Source organism: Muscardinus avellanarius (genome assembly GCF_963383645.1).
Source record: "Muscardinus avellanarius genome assembly, chromosome: 11".
In the NCBI taxonomy this organism is placed as follows: Eukaryota; Metazoa; Chordata; class Mammalia; order Rodentia; family Gliridae; genus Muscardinus; species Muscardinus avellanarius.
Genome location: NC_137797.1, coordinates 76,578,744 through 76,601,386, shown reverse-complemented (window position 1 = coordinate 76,601,386; position 22,643 = coordinate 76,578,744). Strand labels below are relative to the sequence as shown.

Below are 22,643 nucleotides of genomic sequence, written 5' to 3'. Positions count from 1 at the left end.
ACTGTAACACAGACTTGGGAGAAACTCAGGGGGACACAGGAGCTATGGCTGCCAGTCTGTAAGTCAGCTGAGCTGAGAAGAGTGAAGAGCACTTTCAATTGATATTGACATTCTGATCTCTGGGATAAGAATAGCTGGCAGGAAGTGGAACTGGGATGAATCAGGCTTACATGGGAAGCAGTGACCCTGAAACAGTCTACTGAAGGACCTGCAACACCTACTCCATACCTAGAAAGGCCTGGAGGATAGACAGATGCCTCCCACAAACACCTCCACAGAACATGGCCTGAAGACCTCAGAATGAGGTTTTACACAATCCAGACCACTCTATAGTCACTGTGGGAAGAGGGCTGATCAGCATTCCTACCAGACTCATAACCCTCCCCTGGTCACAGTAACAAAGATATTTTGAGAGTGAAGTCTTTTTGAATCAAACAATACTCTCCTCTCAGCATATAACTCCTCTAACAAGTTTGACAAGTTAAAGTCAGAGTTCAGAATAAATAAACAGCAAGATATTTGTGTGACGCAAAGTTCTTTATAGTTAGAAGGCTCTTGAAGTTCTCCATTTTAAAAGCCTCAGCAGAAGAAAACCGAATCTCTTTGTGCCTGTTACTGATTCAACTGCTTGACGTAAACTGATTCCCAGCATCTCGCTACAATTGCTTTTGCTCAGAGTTCTATCTCATTTTACATATTTTGTCAATTCTTTGGATCCTTTCTCAACAACTGTTTTCTTCTCTGTCATTTTTTATCTCTTTTCCTCATCTTTGTCCTTTTACCTATCCTTTTATCTTTTGTCCTCCTTTACTACCCCTCCATTTTTCCTTTTTTTAATTTTTATCCCTTCTTCCAATTCAATTTATTAATGTTTAATTTTTCAGCCTATTTTATATCATTTCTTACCCAATTTGCTCCTTAGTTATTAGAAGTGTAGACATCATTAGTAATAACTTTTGTAATCTATGTTGTTATATGATTTGCCCTGAAATTACCACTATTACCGTGGTTACTTTATTTTCTCAAAGTGCCACTGGTGGTGGAACTTGATATGTTGATTATGTTGACTGAATAGGTTGAAGTTGATATTTTCCAGCCCATGGATTATTTTAAGGAAAAAAATTAACCAATAAAAGACTCTTACATAAAAGAGAAAAAGGAATCCATCTCAACAGCTATGCAAATATAGCAATTCAAAAAACATGAGGAAACAAGCCAACAGGACACTTAAAAAATGTATAATCACCCAATAACTGATTAAGTGGATGAAGTCACAAAAAATTAATAATTTAATTGTTGAAATGATAAATGAGCTAAAAGAAGATATAAACAGAGAAAATACAGCATATGAAAGAGCATTTCAATAAAGAGATAAGATTCTGAGAAAAGTAAACAGAAATCTTTGAAATGAAAGACTCAATGAATCAAGTAAAAAACTCAGTTAAAAGACTTGCCAATAAATTAGATCACATAGAAGAATCCTAGGCCTTGAAAATAAGGTATATGAACTTGAACAAAGTCAGCAATAAAATATTTTTAAATAAGAGACTATAATCAGAATACAGTCTGGGAAAACTTTAAGAAATCGAGCAAAGAAAGAATAACTGGAATGAAAGAAGGAACAGAGATATACACTAATGGAACTGGTAACCTTGTTAGTGAAATAAGAGCAGCAAACTTTCCAAACCTTGGGAGTGAGAGGGACATCCAAATACAAAATGCATTTTAAACCCCAAAAAGAGAAGATAAAAAGTTGCATGACATATTAAAACTCACATGCCAAATGTAGAATGAGGACATTTTTTTTTTGTTTTTTGGTGGTACTGGGGTTCCTGGAAACCCTTCTACTTCCGGGCTACACTCCCAGACCTATTTTTACATTTTTTTTTGATTTGGACACAGGGTCTCCTAAGCCCGCACAGCTGGCTGGCTTCGAATCTGCGCCATCCTCCTGTCTCTGCCTCCCAAGCGCGGGAATTACAAGCTTGTGCCACCATGCCCAGCTTTGTGTGTGTGTGTGTGTGTGTGTGTGTGTGTGTGTGTGTGTGGTACTGGGGATGGAACCCAGGGGCTTTCTACCTCTGGGCTATACTCCCAGACCCATTTTATGCTTTATTTGGAAACAGGATCTCACTAAGTTGCTGAGGCTGGCTTCGAACCTGCACGATCCTCCTGTCTCCGCTTCCCAAGTGCTAGGATTACAACTGTGCGCCACCATGCCCGGTGTTTTATAGCTTTTAAAATTTTGTCCTTAAAGCCGGAGTGGTGGCGCACTCTCCTAATCCCCGCACTTGGGAAGCTGAGACAGGAGGATCAAGCAGGTTTGAAGCCAGCCTTGCTAGTTTAAGAGACCCTATTTCCAAATAAAAATATAAAATAGGTCTGGGAGTGTAGCCCGGAGGTAGAAGGGTTTCCAGGAACCCCAGTACCACCAAAAAAAAAAAAAAAAATCTGTGAGAGGAAAATATCAGGACACATTTAAAGAAAAACCAATATATTTGATTTCTCAATAAAAACTTTATAATGCAGGAGAGCTTAAACTAGACCCTAAAACAAAAATAGCTACCAATCAAGATTGCTATACCCAGTAAAACTAATGTTCAGAAATAAATGCATTCCAAGATAATCATAACTTAAAAAAAAGTGACTACTAAATCACACACAATTTTTTTAATTCTACATAGAAGTTAAAAACATACACCAGAGCTTATAAAAAATGAATTTTATTAGAGAAGTAGTGAAGCAAATGAGAATTAGGACCAATCTAAACATTAGAAGTAGATAAAAATGACAGGAATTAGTGAATATCTCCCTATAATAACAATGAGTATAACCAGACTCAATTCTTTAATTAAAAGCAGACTGACAGATTGGATTAAAAACAATATCCAACTATATGCTGCCTGCTAAAAACACCTCTCAGGTAAAGATGTCCAAAGACTGAAAGTAAGGATATAAAATATTTCATGCAAATGGAGTCTAAAAGTAAGTAGGAGTAACTACTCTTTAACAAAGCTAACTTTAAGTCAATATTTCTCAAATGAGACACAGATGGTCACTTCATACAAGTAAATGGAAAAATACAACAGGAGAAATAGCAATTGTAAATATTCACGCCCTAAATGTCAATGCACTTATTCACATAAAACACGCACTACTCAACATAATGTGGGTCAGAAAAACTTCCGTACAATAGTACTGTGTGCTTACGACATACCTCTCTCACTAACAGGTAGGTCATCCAAACATAACAACAACAACAACAACAACAACAACAACAACAACAAACACTTCAGAACTAAAAACTACTACAAATTAAATGTACCTAAGAGACACCTATAGACTTTTCTTTTTCTTTTTTCTTTTTCTTTTTGTGGTACTGGGAATGGAACCCACGTGCATTCTACCTCCAAGCTACACCACCTACCTTATTTTTTTTTTTTAATCCTTTAATTTGAAACAGGGTCTCACTGAGTTACAAAGGGCCTCACTAAGTAGCTGGAGCTGTCTGTGAACTGCGATTCTCCTGTCTCAGCCTCCCAAATGCTGGGCTTACAAGCATGTGCCACCATGCCGGCTTTCCTATAGACTACTTTAACAATAGCTAAATTCATTTTATTCTCATCTGCTCATAAAACTTTCTCAAAGCACCTAAGCAAAAAAAAAAAAAAAAAAAAAAAAAACCCAGTTAATAAATGGGAAAATGAACTAAACAGAGATTTCACAAAAGAATAAATGTAAATGTCCAACAAATATCTAAAAAATTTCAACATCTTTAGCAATCTGGGAAAGGCAAATCAAAGCTATGTTAAGATTTCATCTCACTCTAGTTAAAATGGCAGTCATTAGCCGGGCGTGGTGGCGCACGCTTGTAATCCACGCGCTTGGGAGGCAGAGACAGGAGGATCGCGCAGGTTAGAAGCCAGCCGCGCGTGCTGGCTTGGGAGACCCTGTTTCCAAATAAAAATGTAAAAATAGGTCTGGGAGTGTAGTCCGGAGATAGAAGGGCTTCCAGGAACCCCAGTACCACCACCAAAAAAAATAAAAAATAAAAAAAAAATAAAAATAAAATGGCAGTCATTAAGAATACAAATAATGGGCTGGGCGTGGTGGCACATGCTTGTAATCCCAGCATTTGGGAGGCTGAAACCAGAGGATCACGGTTTGCAGACAGCCTCAACTACTTAGTGAGGCCCTCCACAACTTACTGAGACCCTGTTTCAAATTAAAGAATAAAAAATAGGGCTGGGGATGTAGCTCGGAGGTTGGATGCCTCTCGGTTCCATCTCCAGACCAGCAAAAAAAAAAAAAAAAAAAAAAAAAAAAAAGAATACACATAATAATATTTTCTGGAAAATATTCTTGCTTTTGACAAAGATATCAGGAAAGAGAAACCCTGGCACAATATTGATAGGATTATAAATTAGTACAACTACTATGGGAATTAGGATAGTGATTCCTCAAAAGATTAGGAAAATAACCATCATATGACACAGCTACAGTATTCCTTGGTATCTTTTCCAAATAATGTCAGAATACTATAGTGATACAGGCACATCCATGCAGCACAATTTACAATAGCCAAGTTATGGAACCCAGGCGTCCATCAACAGAGGAAAGCTTTTTTTTAAGTTTGAAAACAAAGCATTTGTATTAGCTATCTGTTACTGTGTAACAAATTGAGCCCCAACTTTAGCCACTTAAAACAACACACATTTATTATTTCAGTGTCTGTGAATTAGAAATTCAAGTACAATTGAACTGTTTCATCCATCTCAGAGTTTATCACAAGCCTGAAAACAAATTTTTGGCTGTTAAAGGCCATGTTCACTTTCTAATCATTGCTATTTATGTATTGATTTATTTGTGTGGCCCTGGGGATGAAACTCAGGGCTTCATGCATGCCAGACAAGCACTGTACCACTGAGCTACACCCAGTTTTTACTTTTTAAGTTTTACTTTGAAACAGGTTCTCACTAAGTTGCTAAGGCTGGCCTTGAACTTGCAATCCAAAAGGAAAGAATTTTAAAATTTTGGTGTATACACACACAGCGGAGATTTTTTCCATTCATAAAGAACACAATTAATGGGGGATTGAATAGATGGAACTAGAGAGCATCATGCAAAGCAAAATCAGCCAAACTCATAAAATCAAGAGCCGCATGTTCTCTCTCACATGTGGAAACTAGAGAGGAAATAGGGGGGAAGGATCTGATAAAAGGGTGAGAGCGACAAGCCAAGGAGTAGAAGGGGACTGGGGGAGAAGACGGTAAGGGGAAAAGTAGGTTTAGGAACGGAAGACCAAATTATGTTATGTGAGCATATGAATGTATCACTATGAAGCTCATGATCATACACAGGAAGAGAATGAGCAAGAGGGAGCGAAGTGTGGGGAGGGAGAGAGACATAGTGATATTGTGTGTCTATATGAATATAGCACTGTGAATCTCACTATGATGTATAATCACAGTATACCAACAAAAATTAATTTTAAAAGGGCTAGGAATGGAACCAGCACATGATCCAGCTATACAACTTCTTAGTATCTTTCAAAAAGAATTAGCATACTATAGTGATAAAGGCACACTCATATTTATAGCAGCAAAAAAGCCAAGTTATAAAACCAACCAGCCTAGGCGTCCATCAATAGATGAATGGATAATGAAAATATGGTGTATTGCCGGGTGTGGTGGCACACACTTGTAATCCCAGCATTTGGGAGGCTGAGACCCAAGGATCGCGGTTCGCGGACAGCCTCAGCTACTTACTGAGGCCCTCTGCAAATCAGTGAGGCCTGGTTTCAAAATAAAGAATAAAAAATAGGGCAGGGGCTGTAGCTTGGAGGTCAAATGCCCCTGGGTTCCATCCCCAGACCCACAAAAAAGAAAATATGATGTATATCCACAATGGAGTTTTACTAAGCCATGAAGAAGAATGCATCAGGGAGATGTAAATCAAAGCTACACTGAGATTCCATCTGACCCCAATTAGAATGGCAATCATTGAAAATACAGACAACAATAAATGTTGACAAGAATGTAGGAAATAGGAACTCTCTTATACATTGTTGGTGGGACTACAAATTAGTGCAGCTGCTATGGAGATCAGCATGGAGATTCCTCAGAAAACTGGGAATAGAACCAACATACAACCTAGCTATACCACTTCTCAGTATCTTTACAAAGGAATTGAAACAAGAATACTATAGTGATACGTGTATATCCATGTTCATAGCAGCACAATTCACAACAGCCAAATCATGGAACCAGAAAAAGATGAGTGGATTGCAAAATTATGGGATATATACACAAATTCTACTCAGCAATAAAAAACAAAATTATATCATTTTCAGGAAAATAGATGGACCTGGAGAACATTATGTCAAGTGAGATTAATCAGTCAGTGAAGGATCATATATGTTTTCTCATATTTGCAGAAACTAGGGAATAACTGGGATACAAGAGAGATGAGGTACTGGGATAGGATACTGGAGAGATGGGGGTCTAGGGATAGTAAGGGGAAGAATTATTGAAAGAAACACGTTGACATTATAAACATATGTGAAATTATCAATGCCAATTTCAATATCATGTAGAGGGAAGGGGGGGAAATGAAGAGGGAGCCAAAGGGGAGCTCACCAAGTGATGTGTGCATGTATGTCCCTATCACTCTTAAGTTCATTATGATGGGAGTCTACAATGCACCAATAAAGGTATATTAAAAATAAATAAAATGTTCTTCATGAAACTAAGTTATGTTTTATATAACAGAACAATGTACTATATCTCAAAGGTAGTATTTATAAAAGTAAACCAAATTTGTAAATGATACAAATGTAAAATGCATAAGTATAAAAAGAAGTTATGAAATTAATATTACAGTTTTAAAGGATAACTAGAAGGTCTAAGATCAAACACAAAGATATATGTATAATTATATTATCATGGTGTTATTTATTAAATTTAAAAAGGAAAGTCATTATATATCCACAAGTAGCAAACTAATCAAACAAAATATGGCATGCCTAAACACAGACAAAAGAACTAGATTAAAATAAGACAATTTGGGGGGTTCCTTAGGCAACCCCCCCACCCAAAATGCCCCAGGTCCCGGCTGCATGGCCCCAACCCCGGGATGGTGGGTGGGCACAGGCGGGGCACCCTTAGGTATCCCCCCCACGTTGAAGGCCCTGACCCCCAGGAGGGTGGGCTGGCGCGGGCGGGGCTCCCTTAGGTGACCCCCCCACCCGGAAGGCCCTGGATCCAGGCCACCTGGCCCAGACCCTGGGCGGGTGGGTGGGCGCGGGTGGGGCACCCTTAGGCGACCCCCCCACATCCGGAAGGCCCCTGAGGTCTGGGCCGCATGGCCCACCCTGGGCAGGTGGGCGGGTGCAGGCAGGGCACCCTTAAGAAACACCCCTCCCACCCGGAAAGAAAAAAAAAGTTTTCATTGCTAAGGAGTGCCTGATTCCACATCCTCCCCAAACCACACATACTCTCTTCTCTTATTTAAAAAAAAAGGGGGGGGGACAAAAAAGAAAAATATTCGAGAGGGATTAAGATGGCCCTCGCAGCAGCTAGAATATTGGAGATGCAGACAAAACATATCCATCTGAACTGGAACTTTTGGAAAAATTCCCCGCAAAAGAGGACTGCTGCTTCTCTACATTGTTAAGAATCCTGGACATCACCTGTAAGGAGAGAGTCTAGCGGAGACCTAGGAGGAAGGCGGCGGCGACAGCAGTGGCCAAGATAGCGGTGGAGATTTGGATTTGGGAGAGGCAGACATCTGATCCAACCCACCCTGATCCTCTGAAGAAATTATCCCAAAGGTCGAATGCTACTGTCGCACATGCTTAGGAACACTGGACATTATGCGGTATGGGAAAAGAGCTTGGGAAAGATTTGAAATGGTGGAGGCAGTCGCATTGGCCGCGGCAAGTACTCAGGAGAGGCAGAGATATGACGTAATACACCTGGAACTTTTGAAGAAATTACCTCAGAGGCAGAATACTACCACCACGCACCCTTGGGAACGTGGGACAACCTGCTGGGTGAAGAGCGTGCTTGAATAGGAGCCTGCTGAGGGATCCTGGTGCTAAGAAACCATGGAGTGGTTGCTCTAGGCGACACCGTGGAGGAGGCGTTTTATAAGGTCTTCCACCTGCAGACTGCATGTGAGATACAGGTGTCTGCTCTGTCCAGCACTGGGGAATGGAGAACCTCATCCTCCTGGAGCAGGAGAAGCACTGGTCACATGAGGTGGGGTCCATGCAGTGGGCCGGGAGTACCTTCGGGCCCATGCAGAAGAGCCGGCTGGGAGAGCACGAGTTTGAGGCCCTCATGAGGATGCTGGACAACCTGGGCTACAGAACAGGCTACACTTACGGCCACCCCTTTGTCCAAGAGAAAACCAAACACAAAAGTGAGGTGGAGATCCCAGCTACAGTCACGGCCTTCATGTTTGAGGAGGAAAGCGCGCCAGTCCCTGCCCTGCAGCAGCACGCCCAGAAGCCACAGAAGGAGAAGACCCGCTGGCTCAAAACACCCAACACCTACCTACAGGTCAACATGGCCGACGAGGTCCAGAGGAGCATGGGCAGCCCCTGGCCCAAGACCACATGGATGAAGGAGGATGAGGTGGAGAAATCCAGCAGCGGCATGCCCAGAAGGACTGAAAACCCAAACCAATTTGTGCCTCTCTACACCGACCCCCAAGAAGTGCTGGACATGAACAAGATTCGAGAACAAAACCGACAAGATGTAAAGTCAGCCGGGCCTCAGTCCCAGCTCTGGCGAGCATCATCGCAGAGAAGAGCCAGAGCCTGGTACAGCAGAGGCCGCCCCTGGCCGCAGGGGAAGCATGTCTACCTTCGGGGTCTTCAGTTCCTGAGCCTGGGCAGCAGGACCCCTGAATCCTCATTGCCCACGCTCCCCTGGGTGCCTGTGCCCTTGCTGCAAAATGAAGGTCCACCTCAACAGGGGGCTGCGAGGTCCTGGGGGACAAGGTCTAATTGTCCCAGACAGGCAGTGGGCAGCCTGCCTCTGTGAGTCCTGCTGGCCAGCTCCATGCTGTCCACTGTGGAACTCCATATGGCCCTCTATGAGTACTCTGAGGAGGACTGGTGACTTCAGGAGCCCCTGGCTTGCCCGGACCTGGGTGTTTCTGACCTCTGCCTGTGGATGTGGCATCATTTGGCCAGAGCTCTAGGCAGATACTGCTGACCACAGAGAAGGGCAGCACACAGGACGGGTGCTCCTCCAGGAAAGGAAGAGCACCTAGCTGTCCACACAGACCCACTTAGAGTTAGAAAGCATAGCATCATTGTTTTTGTGCTTGAGATAGAACGGTGTCTTGTCTAGTGCTTAGTGATGGGGATGAAGTTCAGAATCCCGGCTTCTGTTTGAAATCATTGCTGCTCCTGGCAAGGTAGCAGTGGGCATCACATCTTCCTTAGCAGTGCAAAGTGGGGAAGTACAGGAAGTGTTCTTCTCTACAGAGAAAAGTAAGATGCTGCGATGGTTTCAGATCTTGCTGTAGCTCATGGGAGGGGTCCACTGACCTAAGTGTGAGTGTCTTACCCTGACACCCACCTTCTGCCACCCCCGTTCACCCAAGACCAGGGACACTGAACACACCACAGTCAATGGTTCTGAGGGAGGTGAAAGGTCACTACAGTGAGCAACTCTGTTATGTATAGCAGGTGCTCTCCTTAAAGCCCCTATTCTTGGCCTTGGATTCCCCTTTGACTCCACGACTCCTTACAATAGGCCTGTGGCTGGCTCCCTTTAGTAAGGAGCCTGTGGGCCTATTATTAGAAGACCTGGTGCTCTCAACTTGCCTGCCCTTGGTTCATGTTCCTCCATCCCTCCCTAAGCTTCAGAGCACAGCATTCTCAAAGGCCAGCATGAGGATGCTCAGGTAGGAAAAGGGCTGTGGAGTCTGAATTTGAGTCATGGGCTGAAGGGGCCAGAGGATTCTCAGTGCTTACAGTGTCTGGGCTGGTACAGATAGGTTGAAGATCCGAGATTCAGGACCTTGGCCCCTTTGCAAAACCAAACTAATTGCTTGGACTGAGGATGCTGCAGCTGCTTTTCTGCATATGATTTAATGCTGTATGTTGTGGCTTACACTGCTGCTGGGGATAGGGAAGGGCACTGGTAGGGAATGGCTGGCATGAAGCCTGCGGGAGCCAATGCTATGCTTGCTGGGCTTGGGCTGACTGACTTTGGGCCACCAACTGTATTTGCATAGTAATGGCTTGCAAGTGTCCACAGAAGGGATTGCAATAAAGGTGTGTCTTCCTTCAAAAAAAATTTAATTAATTAATTAATTAATTAAATAAAATAAGACCATTTCAATATTACTCTTTTTGGTAACATAATTTTTATGAATTTCCTATTTCTTTGTACTTTCCATTTTTAAAGTTTTCTAAAATGACAATCTATTGCTATAATAATTTGGAAATTTATTATTTTCAATTAAAATTTGTCAATATAAAGCCCTAATAAAACCCTGACATGTCTTTTTCATAGGAAGAGTAGAAAAGGACCTGCCTGACAGCAAGTCATCTAAGAGAAGTTGCAAACTACTTTAATAAATGTTAGATGGAAAATATGCAGAGTACAAGAGTTTGGTGCTGAACAAATATGTGCACAATTGGTCAACTCTGGGGACCAATATAATAATACCTTGAGCATCTGGGACTCAAAGAGATGAGGGCAACAGACCACCACGCTTCAAGAGGATCAGATGGAGTGCCCAACACTGATCAGTGCAGAGACAAAAGGGCAAGAAGGAAGTAGCAGCAGCTCTCATATGTCTAAGTAAAGTCATCCGGACAAAGATTAGGTGAGTCCTCACCTCTACAAAAACTTAGGGAAAACTGAAGAGAAATAAACCTAGTGTGCACAATAAAAAGGGCATTTTCCTAGCAAGTATGTCAGGCTACTCTGTGAAAGAACTATATTCCCTCATAATACGTGACTCATGTTGCCTAAAAGCCCAACTGACATGGCCAGAGGCCCCATAGGATAAGCACAGACCTCTCCTGATCTCAGCACCTGAAGGTGAGGCCTGCTGGGGCCAGAAACACACCAAGGGGAAGGTCCTAGTGACCCTGTGGAGATGGAACCTCTCCTTTCTCACTCTCTCGAAGGTCCTAAAACAGTTACCAGGGGAGTCTTAGAAGACCCCCTCCACTCATATAGGCACCTAGGAGGAAAGAAATCCGAGTGAGGGGCCTGGGAAGTGATCTTCCGAAGCTAAAGATAAAAAGAGATGGGATCTTCATGCCCTGAGAGCAAGCCAGGTAGAGTGCCCGCCCCTAACAGCTTCAGCTTTCAGTTGGACCTGTTATATTTTGTTCATCTCCTATACTTGCTTGCATTTGTCCTTTGGTATTTAAAAAAGATTTTTGAAGTCCCAAAGCTGCATCATCTCTGATTAGAGAAACCAAATTAAAGTTTTTCTGCCAACACCTGTATGAGATCATTAATTGTTATATATACATGGTATTTTACACATATAACACTTTATTCTTTGCTATAGCCTATAAAGTAAGTCCTACTTTTGTTGCAGTTTACAGATGAGGAATTTGGGACAAAGACAGGTTAAATGACTTGCCCACATTCCACAGATAATAAGCAGTAGAGAAGTTACTCAAAATACAGAAATGGAGAACATTTCATTGCAGACTGTGGTTATTCTTTCAAGAAATAATCATTTTAAGCTACTTGGCATTATTTAGAAGCAATTTATACATATACAAAGTGTCAGGAATGAATTTTTCTGTCCTCCTCCCTCTTCCTCCCCCTTCCTTCCACCAGCTCTCCTAATGATGCTTCTACCATAGAACAGAAAGTAGAAGATACTAATTAGAATTTTTATTGAACACATATCCAGAATACACCTGAAACCACTACAATCTATGAAGTAAAAAAAAAAGAAGTTATCTGTCAGTGATCAAATTTATAAAACTGCTAAATTCTAAACTCCGCTGATGTCCTGCAAAAAGAGAATAAATATACAGTAGCCAGATGTGGTGGTACACACCTGTAATCTAGTACTTGGGAAGCTAAGACAGGATTGCAGGTTTGAGACCTTTGCAATTTAATGAGACCATGTTTCAAAATAAAAAATAAGAATTACAGCTGGGGGTATAGCTCAGAAGTGGAGCATCCCTGGGTTCAATCTCCAATGCCATATAAACATAATTTTAAAAGAATATAGTGTTTTATGGGTAATCATTAACTAATTTAAAAGTACGTTTGGCTTTAATATTGAAAAAGATGGCACAAGAAAATTAGGAATTGACAAATTTGTTTTTAAAAAGGTGAGTTTTGTGTGCTCTTATCACCTTAAAAAACAGGGGCCCCTACTTCTGTGTGTGATTTTACATAATATAGTAAAATCACTCTGTTTTAAGCCTACCTTGTACAGGGCTTCTGTTTACTTTTCTTTAAAGTGTTCATTCAACCATGAGATGAAAGCACTGGAAACTCCACCAGCCACACTTACCTGTGATCCAAGTGGTGAATAGAGAGAATAACTCCTGAATTTAAGTGGGTCTGCTTCAGAGTCACCAAAACAGTAAATTCATATTTATTTCTCAGCTTCTGGAAAAACTGCTCTGCTGTAGCAGTGGATGCTTTTATGCTTCTGGGAGTATCTATAAATAAATAAATAGATAAGCAAACATTAAGACGAGACTAGAATTTGGTCTTATTAAGTAAGTACCTTTTATATGTAACAACTTTCAAGCAATATTCATCAAGATATTACTGAAAAAGACCAAATTTTAGACTTTCTCAACATTCTTTCCATAAGTCTTTATGTTATATATAATACAGGACAATGACATTGCATGAATTTACTGAACTATGTTCAGAAATATTTTTTTCAAAAATCTCTCCTTTGAGGCAAAAAGTCAAAGAACCTTATTTGAAGAGAAGTGCTTCCAAGTTTTCTTTTTACAGGCTCCTTATAGCTTAGAAATCATAGCCACATCATTATCAACAATGAGCAAATAGATGTATTTCGTAGAATAGGATCTAAGTGCCATGCTAGTACCATTTAGCTTTCCTGACACCTCCTGACAGAAATTCTAGATTTAAATCTATGTGCCACTCTCCGTGTTGGTGTCTTCAGCCAGAAGGCTTACTATAAATAGATTTTTAAAAGATCAGTGAAATTAGTCACTCTCAGCATTCTGTGCAGTGGATGAAACATTAAGATCAAATTATCTCACCATATTGTTAAAAGAAATGTATAGAATTCTCATCCCCTTCCTCCCAGGCATAGAGAAAGCCTAGCCTAGACACATTTACCTGGAAAAGGAGAACCTTTTTACTCTGCACTTTTCATATGGTTTATTCTTACACTTCAACCCCAAAGGATATAGAAGAAATAGAGATAGAAGTGTATTTAGTGGGGAATAAAAGCCCTGCCATTCAAAAGCCCCAGTAATTTTAGCACAAGGCTCTTCTATTTGTAGTATGTGCAAAGGGTTGATGGGAATCAGAGTGTATTTTGTGTTGTGATAAAATCATTCTCCTCTTTCCCATGAGGCAGCTCAGATAAGTCGTTCTTCATAGAAGTGGTGCTTGGAGAGGACAGTCCTTACTTCTATAGGACTATCCTGTGTGCTGTAGAACATTCAACATTCCTGGGTTCCTGCCAGTACTCCTACAGACTTCTAAATATTCCCCGGAAGGCAGTGTAGCAGAATCCAACTGAGAACCAAAAGCGTGTTGAAATAGAGAATACAGAGTAATCTCAAAGTTCGTCATCTTCTTAGGCCCACAGATCTATGGAATAAAAATGTTACCACTTGCTCTGTGTCTATCACCAGGAATACACAGACATGAATAAGCCCTGGAGATATCCATAAAATAGAGGGAGAGACAAATATTTTAATACAACCAAATAATTGCTGTTATACAGGAGGTCCAAAGTGGCACTGGGCCATAAAAGGAAAAGTAGCCAGTAGCACCTGGATCTCAGAAAACAGATGGCATTCGATTAAGAGTATACCAGGTAGGTAAAGGAAGGAAGCACATTCCAGACAACCGTAGAGCTTGTGAAAAAGCAGAGAGGCATGTGAGGGCATGGCAGAGCTGGAATGGGTGAAGGGCAAACACTGCTGGATGGGGTGGATAGGAAAGTGATTTTCGATGAGGCAAAACCTTATAGACCAACGTAAGGGACACCTGTTGATCTCATCACCGTTATCAATTCGCCTTCTTGGAAAAAAATATTCATATTTGACTTTAAAAAAACCCCATCCCAACTCTCAACCCAGGACTCCTCTGTGCTAGATATGGTGATGTGACACACCCTAGTCACTGAAGCAGTATCTATTCTTGTCGACAATAACTGGCTCAAGAATAGGTATTTAATTCAGGCTAATGAAGTTTTGGCTCAAAGTTTTAGGAAATGCTGTTTGCAGTGGCACATGCCTATGATCTCAGCTATTTCAGGAGGCTAAGGCAAGAGGATCCCAAGTTTGAGGCCAGCCTAGGCCATCTAGTGAGTTTCTTTTTTCAAAATAAAAGAAAATGGGCTCTGATTTATACAGAAGTGAATCATTCACAATCTTGATTACTTCATTTTAATTCCTATATAAAACCAAATGATATTAAATTATATTTATTATGCTTCTCTGCTTTTCAGGCAGGTAGGGCTTGAGCAGCATCCATTGTCTTGCTGAGCAGGATGATAGATGGGGATGTAAATGAGAGGAATGAAGTAAGGACCACATCAAATACATAAATGACAATCAGACCAATGAAGAGACTCAAGAATGTGGCCTAAAGAGCTGGAACATTTGCGCTACAAGCAAGAGGAAGGGAGTAGAGAAATGTCACAGATGCCTAACAAGGTAGAACTTCAGGGGGGAAAAAAATGAGAATAAAGAATTTTAGTCAATTCTATTGTTTGATATGCATGGAAAAATCTTCATTAAATCTCTATATTATTCTCCATTGGTTTTAAAGCAAAATTTGTTGGAAGAGCTCAGAGGTTGTATTGTTTTAGTTTGTTTGCACAGGGTTGATGAGAATCAGACGTGCAGTTTGTGTGATTCTAAATTACATATAAGCAAGTCAAAAAATGAAACAAAAAAACTAAGATTATGATGAATATCATCAGTAAAAATGTAAGTAACTATGGTTGAAAGTGATAAAGGAGCCGGGCGTGGTGGCGCACGCTTGTAATCCCCACGCTTGGGAGGCAAAGACAGGAGGATCGCGCAGGTTCGAAGCCAGCCGTGCGCGCTGGCTTAGGAGACCCTGTTTCCAAATAAAAATGTAAAAATAGGTCTGGGAGTGTAACCCAGAGGTAGAAGGGCTTCCAGGAACCCCAGTACCACCAAAACAACAACAACAAAAAAAAGAAAGTGATAAAGGAAACTATAAAACACTGACCAATCTAAATTTTGAAAAAACCTCTCTGGTGGAAATGAAGGCGGTTATCTGAAAAAGAATGAAAACACACAAAAAAACTTGGGAAAGGTAAAGAAAACAAACAGCTCAAATAATACTATGGCAAATGTGAAGGTACTGTAACCATTTCACTAACGTGGGAGAAAGGGGGTTGTGGGGTGGGATACAGAGGGAAGTAAACCAAGAACTGTGTGCATGCAGGTTTGTATTACATTGAACCTTGCTATGATGTGTAACTACAATTTACTAATAAAATAATAAGAAAGAAAAGGACGCAGATTAATTCGTTAAACCCAAAGTTTCTAACTTGAGGGACTGAATTAAAGTAAGAGCATGCCGGGCGTGGTGGCGCAAGCTTGTAATCCCCGCGCTTGGGAGGCGGAGACAGGATCACGCGTTCAATCCAACTTCTCCCCCCAGTTTATGTCTCCCTGTTTCATGCCCTCTTTTGGGAGTGAGGTGGCTTGCAGGAAAGAGGGATGCTCTAGCATGAACATGGTAACCAGAGGCCCTGTTCAATTCACCCTGCAGTGATAAGAAAGATAATATGCTCTTTTTCCCATCTGGATTAACCAAGTATATTGAATGTTTGTTTAGAAACAGGCTTGCATAAGCTTCCACCTGTGTTGTACTGAAAGGAGGATGGAAGGACAGAGGGAGGAAGAGACCAAGATCTGACAAATCCTGGCCTCTCTAGGTGGTCATCTTACCTGGCCCTCAAGCTCAGGGTCTCAGAACACAGGGGAAGATCTTTCAGTGCCCTGGATGTGATTCAGAGATACTTAACAGGAAGTATACATCATGATTGAACTATAATTGCTAGTTCTTTATTCACACAATACCATCTGTTACCAACCCTTACCTTACTCTAAAAATAGTTAAATCTATTTTTCCCCTGAAAAACATGTTTTCAGGAATTCATTATGTCTAAGTCCAGGAAGGATTTGTGGCAGGGCTAGAAGGCTCAGAATTCTTTCAGAGGCATTAAGATAGACAAGAGGAGGAAGACTTGGGAGATGTTGCCACAGAAGAATCTAGAGAACTTGTTCACTGATGAAGCACATGCAAAAGGCAAAAGAAGGGGAGACAAATAAACCTAATTAAGTGCAAAGCTTCTAGCTTGAGAGAATGAAAGAATGAAAGAGTGAAAGCAAATGTGGTGAGAGAATTCTAGTACCCACTTCGTGTCAGTAATGATGAAGTGGTATGGGACATGCACCTTAAGTATGCAGTACGTGGCTGATACTTCAGAGTTTGATCACATGAGAAGTCAAAATTCACAGTACAGAGTTAGAAGTCATCAGAATGAGGTATCGAAAGTCACAATACTTGAGTAAATCACAGAACAAGAGAAGAATAAAACAATGGGTCACTGAAAAAAACAACAGCATACAGCAGAGACAAAACATATAGATATATAAAAACTTGTATATGCATATATATACAAAATGTACATCTATACACATACAATGATGCCCATATAGTACATTTCCCTTTAAACCTACATTTCATTTTGCTCTCACAAAGCTCTACAAACAGGACAGTGGAAAAAATAGATTTTTATGAATAAAAAAATGCCATTACACAATCCCCTGTCCACCCAAAGACACATAGTAAGTTACAATAGGGATAACAATTTCTGGTTCAGTATTCTTTCCACTGAACTGTACTGCCTCCTGGACACAGCATCCTTTTAAATGCTTAACTGACAGTCACAAGCAGATGAAAATAACAAAACATCAACACAAAAAAAAAATTCACAAAAGGTTAATTATACAACACTTTTATTTCTTTAAGTTACTGGCTTAGTAGGGTTTTAAAAAGTTTATTTTGTCAATTTGTATCTCTGTTTCCCAATTTGTAAAATTATCATTCCTGTCTCCAATTTTCATCTCAAGGGTTATGCAATGTTAAGTGTAAGTGTACCATATGAGTTCCTGGTGATAATTACTATAAGACACAATTCTGGTACTGACCAGTAAATCAAGTCAAAGAAGCCACCATAAAAAACATTATTGTACTTTATTTTGTTTTCATTAAAGTTTCAGATTAAAAACTTAATTCAGAATATATTAAGCAATTTCTCAACAAGTTGTCCTGTTAACAATCAAATAGAGGAAAATACAGTGATTACAAAAACTAATTTTGAAGCCAGAAGAAGTTCCAAATTTTCCAAAGATTACATGGTTTATTAGCTCTTCTTGGCATGTAGTACACACCATGAGTTTGCTATTCAGATTTTAATACTCACCATTCTACTCTCACAAGCAATGAGACTGTAGACCCTACTAACATTATCAAGAGCCATATACCTTGTGGTAATTTTCTGAATTTACTTGTATTCTAAACATCCCAAAAATAGCCAAAAATATCAATTTCTAAGTTTAAAAATTAACAAAAAAGTTTTAGCAATAAAATTACTGTTAACACAATTCTGCACAACAGTTTCTATTTCTAAAGGACTATAACTGTAAATTGAATTTTTTTTCCAAGGCATGGAAGACAAAGATTATATGAACTGCCTACTTAGAAAAAATATACTGAGAAAAGAGGCCTTGAAATTCTACCAAGCTCTGAAGAATAGCTTATCAACATGCCCATGCTGTTTTGGATAATTTTAATTGAAGCACTGCTTTAGTTTAAATATAAAATTTATTCAGTGTTTTCTATTTATATTGTATGCAGAGCCTAAAAATCCCACTAAGAAAATGACTAGTGACACTTTAAAGTAATTATTAATAACAAAGCAGCTCAGAAGCAGTAACATCAAAATACTCACTTTTAGTCATGAGACTACTAGGATGGAGTGATAACTTCATATGTGGATGCAGTAATAAGGTCTAGGGATTTGAAAAATGTTCCTCATGTACATAATTAACAGAAGAAAGAGAGAGAGAGAAGGAGGAGAAAGATGATGAGAAGGAGGGGAAGGAAAAGAGGGAAAAGGGAAAGAAAGGGAAGAAAAGGGAAGGGAAGGGAAATGGACTTTCTTATTTCCAAAATTAACTTGTAATTTAATATAATAATAAATTTAGTAACAAATATAGGTGTTTACTGAAAAGAGTCAGATTGAAGTTTCTTTTTCTTTATTATTGGTTTTTGTTTTGTTTGCCAAATACCTCTTTTTGGTTTTTTTCTTTTTACTTCTTTTCTTAAATAAACTTTTATTGGTACATTGTGATCACACATCATAATGAAGTTCAGAATGATAGGGACCTATTACCACTTATTGAGATGTGATAAATAGAAAATTATACATTTAAGGTGTGTAACATGATGTTGTGACATACATGTAATTGTGAAATGATTAGCACAATCAATCTAACATATCTACCACCTCATAGAGTCACCATTTTCTCTGCTTGGTGAGAATATTTAACATTTGTTCTCAGCAAATTTCAAGTATTAAAAATGATACTCATCATTTTTAGATTCTATATATAAGTGAGAGCACAAAGCATTTGTTTTTGTGCCTGGCATCATGTCATGCAGGTTTGCCCACATGGTCCCAAGTGGTAGGATTTCCCTTTGTTTGAGATTGACTAGTATGTCCATTGTATGCCACAATTTCATCATCCATTCACCCACTAGAGGATATTTAAGTTCCGTCCATCCAGAGTTTGGTTACTGCAATAATGCTGCAATGAACATCAGAGTATAGACTTCTCCTCAAGATACTGATGTCATTTCTTTAAGATTTTTTTTTCTCTCAAAACTGAGATTGCTGGATCATGAGATTGCTGGATCACTGTAGTAGTTTGTTTTGTTTTGTTTGTTTTTTTTGTTTGTTTGTTTTGTTGTTGTTGTTGTTGTTGTTGTTGTTTGCATTACTGGGCATGGAACCCAGGGGCATTCTACCTCTCAGCAACATCCCCCAGCCCTATTTTTTAATCCTTTATTTTGAAACAGGATCTCAATGAGTTGCAAAAAGGACCTCACTAACTAGGTGAGGCTGTGCATGAACTGCAGTCCTCCTGTCTCAGCCTCCCAAATTCTGGAATTACAAGTGTGCGCCACCATGCCCAGCTTGCAGTAATTCCATTTTAAATTTTATAGGATTACACAGTATTTTCCATAATTGCTGTACCACTTTATATTCTTAGCAACAGTATATAAAGGTTCCCTTTTCTCCACATTCTCACCAATCATTGTTATCTTTTACCTTTTTTATAACAATCATTCTAACAAGTATGAGGTGACATTTCAATTTTGTTTTACATTTTCTTGATGAGTAGTGATACTAGCTTACATTTTTTTTTCATATTTTACTATTTGTATTCAGGACCTTCACCCACTTTTTTTTTTTTTTTTTTTTGGTGGTACTGGGGTTCCCGGAAGCCCTTCTACCTCCGGGCTACACTCCCAGACTTATTTTATATTTTATTTGGAAACAGGGTCTCTTAAGCCAGCAAGGCTGGCTTCGAACCTGCGTGATCCTCCTGTCTCTGCCACCACACCCAGCTCACCCACTTTTTAATAGGTATTTGTTTTATAACTATTGAGTTTCATAATTTTTTAGATATTTTACATTAAGCCTTTATTAAATATAAATAAATGTTTTCTTCCATTTCATATATTGTTTCTTCACTTTGATTATTTCCTTTGCTGTGCAGAAACACTTGGGGTTTTTGGTACTAGAAATTGAACCCAGAGAATTCTACCTCTGAGCTACACCCCCAATAACGCCTTTCTTTAAACAGCTTCACTAAGCTGCTGAGTGTCTTGCTGAGTTACAGAAGCTGAACTCGAACCGGGGATCCTCTTGCCTCAGTCTCCTACGTATTGGGATTACAGGCATGTGCCACTATACCTGGCTCAGAAGTACATTTTGCTTGATTAACCCCATTTGTCTATTTTTTTCCTTTGTTGCTTAATAAGAGCCAGATCCAAAAATGTTATTGCGCGCGGCGTTGGTGATATAGTGGTGAGTCTAGCTGCCTTCCAAAAATGTTATTGCTTATACCAATGTCAAGAAAATTTTTCTCTTTGATTTCTTCTACTAGCTTTACAGTTTAAAGGCTTACATTTAAACTCTTAATTTTGGTTTGATTTTTATATATTCTGCAATCACCAACAGCATTTACTGAAGGATAGGCATTTATTGAAAAGATTATCCTTTCCCTAGTGTGTGTTTTTGGCATTTTTGTCAAATATCAATTGACTAAAAGTGGACAGATTTATTTCTAGGCTTTCTATTCTGTTCTATTGATTGATGTCTTTTTTTATGCTACTACCATGCTGCTTACTTTTATTTTTTATTATTATTGCTTTGTAGTTGACTCTGAAGTCAAGTTGTATGATGCCTCTACCTTGTATAATTTTGTTCAAGATGAAGGCTCATGGTTCCACATACATACATTTTTAGAATTTTTTCCTATTTCTGTGAAAAACATCATTAGAATTTTGCTGTGGATTGCACTAAACCTGCATATCACTTTAAGTAGTGTGAACATCTTAAAAATATTAATTACTCTAATTCATGAACACAGGATATTTTCCATTTATTTATATTTTCTTTGATTTCTTTCAGAAATGCATATTAGTTTTCAGTGCACAGGTATTTCACTTCCTTGGTTAAATTTATATGAACTACTTTTCTGTAGCTATTGTAAGTCAGATGATTGTCTTAATTTCCAGTAATTATTAATTACCTAATTATTAATTACTTAAATATTTTCAGCATGCCAGTATTAAAGTACGGAGAAGGAATTTGTCCAACTTTTAATAACAAAAAATAGGTAAGCATTATTTTCTTCTTTTGAAATTAGAAAGTATCACTACAATTGTCAACAGGAATCTCCACCCACTGCAGTATATGAAAACTTCTTTTTCCACGTATCACTGGACTAATGAAAATATCATTCATATATGAAAACTATCTAATCATAGCTGTTGACACAGAATGTTCCAAACCCCACAAAAATCGCCATTTCTCACTCTTTATGCTATGTTATTGTCTTCAAAAATCATATTAGAAATACATTAAGATTATTATGATAGTTTCCATCCATTGTTCTTACTCTCCTTTCAATATGACCGTGTTTTATAGTATAAAAGTAACAATTTCAAAAGCCATACTATAAAATTGGATTAAAAATATACACATAGTTTGCAGTCTTTAAACATTAATAATCTCATTTAAGCCCTACAGCAACGTAAATAAATGGGATTCTTGGTTCCATTAGAATAAAAATTGCAGATAAAAAAAAGAGATATACAAAGAAGCCAAGCCAATCAGAATCAACACCATGAGTAAAAAACCAGGGCTCATTTCTATGAATTTACTATACCGGAAATTCTCCTTTTACATTCTTATTCATATTAAACCCCAAACAATCTCAAACATTCCTTTCCAATCTGAAACTCATTATAATCTGATTCAATGAAAAATAGGCATATATTTTCACATATAATTTTAAAATGTATATGGGTTTGCCAGGCTTTGTGGACCACGCTTGCAATCCCCGCACTTGGGAGCTGGAGACAGGAGGATTGCGCAGGTTCGAAGCCAGCTTTACTGGCTTAAGAGACTCTGTTTCCAAATAAAATATAAAATAGGTCTGGGAGTATAGCCCGCAGGTAGAAGGGTTCCATCTCCAGTACCACCAAAAAAAAAAAAAATGCATATGGGTTTAATGTTGTGAATATCCAACCACATAAAAACATACATATATTAATATAATCAGAAGCATTAAAAGTCAACCAATAAAACAAAAATAAATACTGAGTTCAGCAACTTAACTGGTTAACTTTAATCAAATCATTTGACTCCTATATTGAAATTTCCATTAATAAAATAGAACAAAATACAGTCATAATACTAGGGGCACAAACAGTAAAATAGCTCTTTAATTTGGAGTTTAAATTAAAGTATTAAACTCTTATCTGTAAGATATACATTAAGGTTATTCCATTTAACTTGTTTCCTTATTAATCAGCAAGATTTTGATAATAATATAGCTTCCAGAGTGCATTTTAATTCAGAAAAGCAGTACTGATAAACTCCTATGAGTATTCTGGCTTAGTTCACTATCATAATTCTGATTGTAGATTAAAATTTAAATTGGCATTTAAGTTTATATTCAGATTAATACTTTTGGCTACTGTAAACCAGTTCCTCAGAATCTCATCAATGATATTACTAGCTGTCTTGATAAGCAAAACTGAGAGAGTAAATCAGCCCAAACAGCCTTCCTCTTT

General features: G+C 38.8%; 1 protein-coding gene across 1 annotated transcript in view; it reads right to left on the bottom strand.

The window, feature by feature from the left end:
* Positions 1-22,643, bottom strand: part of NELL2 (neural EGFL like 2) — a gene marked incomplete at its 3' end in the record, with an annotated part of 418,867 nt that overhangs the window by 339,564 nt on the left and 56,660 nt on the right. Inside the window, exon 3 of the mRNA XM_080706086.1 lies at positions 12,520-12,670. Within this exon, the coding sequence (XP_080562212.1) occupies positions 12,520-12,670 (151 nt within the window). The remainder of the gene's footprint in view (positions 1-12,519; positions 12,671-22,643) is intronic.